Source organism: Electrophorus electricus, chromosome 8, assembly GCF_013358815.1.
Source record: "Electrophorus electricus isolate fEleEle1 chromosome 8, fEleEle1.pri, whole genome shotgun sequence".
Taxonomy (NCBI): domain Eukaryota; kingdom Metazoa; phylum Chordata; class Actinopteri; order Gymnotiformes; family Gymnotidae; genus Electrophorus; species Electrophorus electricus.
Genome location: NC_049542.1, coordinates 7,401,740 through 7,406,739, shown reverse-complemented (window position 1 = coordinate 7,406,739; position 5,000 = coordinate 7,401,740). Strand labels below are relative to the sequence as shown.

At 42.8% G+C, this 5,000-nt stretch overlaps 1 protein-coding gene across 3 annotated transcripts in view; it reads right to left on the bottom strand.

The window, feature by feature from the left end:
- hmcn1 (hemicentin 1) overlaps nt 1-5,000 on the bottom strand; it is a 92,947-nt gene that overhangs the window by 44,992 nt on the left and 42,955 nt on the right. For all 3 annotated transcript variants that reach the window (XM_035528917.1, XM_035528919.1, XM_035528918.1), the window contains exons 24-27: nt 1,613-1,885; nt 1,304-1,399; nt 986-1,180; nt 523-653 (exon numbers count right to left, since the gene is read on the bottom strand). In XM_035528917.1, the coding sequence (XP_035384810.1) occupies nt 523-653; nt 986-1,180; nt 1,304-1,399; nt 1,613-1,885 (695 nt within the window). The remainder of the gene's footprint in view (nt 1-522; nt 654-985; nt 1,181-1,303; nt 1,400-1,612; nt 1,886-5,000) is intronic.

Here is a 5,000-nt window from a genome sequence, read left to right as displayed (position 1 = left end):
AGGAAAGTCCAAAAGGTCTTTAGCCTTATAAGAGGCTTATTAAGCAGTATATGAGCTGCTGTATTCATTGGAATTAGAAAGGTCTTTAGCCTCCTGCATAAGTCTAGCATGATATGAGATTTCCTAACAGCTTTTTTTACACTGCACACTTTGTCCCAAGAACGATTCTCATAAAGGCCATTTTACGAGGGGTGCTGTTGTTTATGACCTCTCTCCCACAGCGTAGACCGAGTGAGCGGAGTGAACTCGATCGCGACGGGTCTCTGTGGTACGTGAAGAAAGTCAGTTTTCATTTCTCATTAGGACTTGTTCCATTGTACAGCTCAATGTTAAATGTTACACTCACAGGACACGTGAAAATAGTGCTGATGTGATTACAATTTGAAGTGTACTTTGGACACATTAACTGCCGTTAAATGTGCTGCCCAAAGGATTTCGTTACTTTTCCATGAATGCCTGTGAGCAGGTATGTTTTACATAAGCTTTAACAAGTGAATGAGTGAAAGGAGGAAGACTACTCACCAGCACACCATCTTTATACCAGGCGATGACAGGTGGAGGTGTGCCCGTGACATCACACACCAAATTGGTGTGCTGGTTCATCACCACAGAGACGTTGGAAAGTAGGCCACCATCTCTCACTTCAGGTGGCACTGGAGAATATGAAGAGGATGATTATGGACGTCTAATACTTAAAACCTTTTTGATCAATGCTTGATATCGATGGACGTTTTGCTGTTAGGATACCAAGATGAAAACAAGGACTTCCTTTGTGTCATACGTGCTATCATCAGTGATGATCACAGGAAACATCCATAAATCAGGCTGGGTTACACTACACCACTGTTCTCTTACCCAGCTTTTGGAGTTCTTCTGGGGTTCACCCAACTTTTGGAGCAGTGTTTGCCCTGATCACCCAACACTTGACTCACTCACTGAGAAGTCACTGCAGCAGACTAGTCAGTGGTAACGCCCCTGCACTCACCATTGACTCTGAGCTGGTATTTCTTCTGGGTACTGCCGGCGTCATTGGTAGCCATGCAGGTGTATTCTCCGTTGTCCAGTGGCGAGAGGGAAGCCAGGATGAGCAAGGTGCCATCCTCCAGGATGGACACACCTGGCTCACCCCCCATCAACTGCTGACCATTTCTAAACCACTTAATCACAGGCTGAGGCAAACCTGCATTTAAAAAAAAAAAAGAGAGAGAGTAAGGGGGAGAAGGCAAGGGGAGAAAGAATGGAACACATGTCTCGAAGCCCCGGACGTGACCTTTGGGAAAGGGGTGGGATGAGCCTGGCTCACCTTTGGCAGGACAGGGGAAGGCAATTTGCTGGTTGGCAACTCTCTCCTGAAGGGGACTGTTGAATGGGGGTTCAGGCACCTCCACCACAGGGGGAACTGAGGAGTCCGATGGGAATTGGACCATGGAATTGGGGATATCATGGATTCAAGGATATTATGAAAGCAGGGATTTTATGGAACCAGAGTATTGCGTGACATGGTACATGCAAAACATACTTACAGAGGCACTGTAAAAGTGGTGGTGTAACATAAAGTGTTACCATTTTTTGGTGTCACCTTTCCCACCACCCATTGCTTCTGTACACTCACCTTGAACCTGCAGGTGAATTTTGGCCGCGTCCTGTCCGGCGACATTGCTGGCCACGCAGGTGTACACTCCCTGGTGGGTGAGTGCCACCTTTCGGATAGCCAGAGTTCCGTCGCGGGACAATGTATAATTTGCCTCTTCTGCCACCAGGGCGGCACCATCCTTGAGCCAGCTCACCGAGGGCTGGGGGACCCCTTGAACCACGCAGGGCAGGTCTATGGAATGCTCCACCTGGACCTTAATTACGCGTGGCCCAGTCAGGATACTAGGAGGCACTGGGGAGATTGAACAACACAACACAAAGACTGAGAAAAGGCCTGGACACTGAGGTAGGCAGCCAGTGTGTGTAAACCGGATGGCTTAATAACTAAATACATCTAGACTGCTCAATGACAGCTGCACCACTCCAACTATACCCACACTGGCCACAGCACTGCTCATAGAGGAACGCATGGTTTTTGTGGAGGATTTTTGGAAATGATTTGTCCTGACCAATTTGAGTTGCCATTACTTTATTTAGTTGTGTAAATTGTATTGTAAGTGTAGCACTATTCAACTACAGCTCAAAAGAGATCAGAAGAGATTCAATAGACCACTAGAGAGACATTCACGCGGGTTTTATTGTACATGCACACACACACACACACACACACACACACACACACACACACACACACACACACACACACAATCTGTTACACACTCATTTAATACACATAATAAACTGATCAAAAAGAATTAATTACTTCTACTTTAGTAACTCTTTCTTAAAATTCTCACAGATATAGGAATCTGCCAGATGAGACTGTTGGTAGATGTTATTCAGCAATGGTAGATTACTCAATGTTCTTGGTTTCATTCTGCGTCATTCATTACTCTGTGTGAATTTAAAATTTATCTGAAGCACCATAATCTCCATTTCAAACTACTCAAGATTAATTGTAATGATGGTAAACAATAAACACCTCCAGTCATTTGCAATCACCAAAGCATTTGAAAATGCTGTGGACAGCAGCTGAGAAGCTGTTAGTTTCCTGCATGTGGCTCACTGATCCTGGTGGGAATGTGGGAATAACTTCACCTTCACATGCAGTCCTAGTGCTACAGCACACATGTGGTCACAGAACTATTGTCTGTTCACACCCTGTTCTTCATACTAAGTTTTACTTCTGTCCTGGATGTTGACAGCAAAATTGAAATTCGAGGAACACAACTTGCTGACCTAATAAATCAGAGACATCACCTTTCAGTCTTCGGTGAGGGAAAAATAATTATGATTTTTTTTCCCCCACCATACAAAAAAATTGTATTTCCCACTGCTCCAGTCATTAGAGGCATGCCACTTGACAGAGTTTTACAGCAATATGAACCACTGAAAATGAGTAACAAACAAGAAACAAAGCCAGATACCTTAAAGGAGGTATGTGGAACCAAAGCTTTGCTGGAGTCAAATAATTTTTCCAGGACTCAGTAATGCCAGATCATGACTGGTGGTTTCATGGCTAGCCCCAGCAAGGCCATGACTGGCCTGGCTAAGATGGTAGATCATCCAGAGACACTATGTGACACTATGAATTTAGCTTGGGCTACAGAAACCGACGTGCGATTTTATATATACCATATACAAATGATAGCAATTTTTATGCTTGGTCCTCTTATTTCATAGGATCATAAAGAAATAGATAAATGACCACGATTTAAAAAGAAACCACCATGTTTACTACTTAGCAACAAATCCTTTGTGACCAGTGGCTTTGAATCTGCAACTCATGCCAATCACTAAATGCTGGGTGTCTTCCCTGCTACTTTTGAGGTATTTTTCCTTCAGTCTTGTCATCGGTAAGTGAAGTAGGTGGTCAATGGAGCTCAGGCCAGGTGATTTGCTCAGCAGGTTTTTCTTGATGATTGAAAGTGTTCAGTCATTTACTACTTCCCTTTTACCAAGGCTATTTGCTTTTGCAATATTGCTTATTAACAATGTACCACACAGCTGATTCTTATGCACATTGTTCAGATATATCTCTAATTGACATATATGCTGATTTTCCAATACATTGTGAAATGTTGGTTGGACATTTCAACCTATAAGATTTACTCAGTGTAGATGTAAATACTCTTCCAGTGGACAATGCACACTTTAACTTCATAGTCATCACAGTCACATTTCATCCCAATTCCAAAACCCTAGCATACTGAGCTAAAACATTGTAACTGTTTAACTACTTATAGACAGACTACATGTTACAGTCTGACCTCAGTCCTTATAAATTAATGCTTCCCCATTCCATGATGAGTTTTAAGGCTGAAGTGATTAGCCTTAGCACCTTCTACTGCTCAAAGGCTAATCTCAAAATGGTCAGTGTGGGAGACTGAGAAAAGTAAACCCGGAAACCAACATTGTCTCAGAAGATTTTCTCCACCACAAATCATCATCCTTGGTGGAGTTACCTCATCCAAGTGCTCTTACAGACACAGTTTGTTGAACTCAAAGTGGCTGTGTAATCACAGATTTCATAGCAGGGGGGATAGGTCTGTGACACACAGCTGTTCATACAGCCTGTTCTAAGCCCAGCTGCTAAGGGTGTGTTGACAGATGAAGGCCATAGAGGTTAGTGGATTAGCATGACTAATACATGGTTGATTACAAATGTCACCATTGTTAGCGCTTGATGTCAAATTTACCTTTACAATAAATGTAAAATTATTTTTATTATTTTAGGAGAGCATGTCTGAAATATGGTTCAGATACTTATGATTCACATACATTTTGCATGTAAATAATTAATATACACTGATCAACCATAACATTAAAACCACCTGCCTAATATTGTGTAGGTCCCCTTCGTGCTGCTAAAACAGCTCTGATTTGTTGAGGTATGGACTCCACAAGACCCCTGAAGGTGTCCTGTGTTATCTGGCATCAAGACATTAGCAGCAGATCCTTTAAATCCTGTAAATTACGAGGTCAACCTCAATAGACTTGATTTTCCAGCACATCCCACAGATGTTCGATGGGATTGAGATCCGGGGAATTTGGAAAAGTCAGCATCTTAAATTGTTTGTCTTGTTTCTCAAAGCATTCCTGAACAATTCATAGTGTGGCACTTTCTAGCTGAAAGAGGCCACTGCCATATTATTTTCATGAAGAGGTATATTTGGCCTGCAATAATGTTTAAGTAGATGGTATGTATAAAAATAACATCCACATGAATGCCAGGACCCATTGTTTTCCATCTGATAATCACTCAGAGCATCACACTGCTTCCACTGGCTTGCCTTCTTCTGGCGACAATGATCATGTATTAATGATGCCTGTGTGGCTGGGAATGGCCTTGGTCACCCGGGCAGTGCAGTGGGTAAATACAGGGAGATTCACTCAATGTGTGCTGT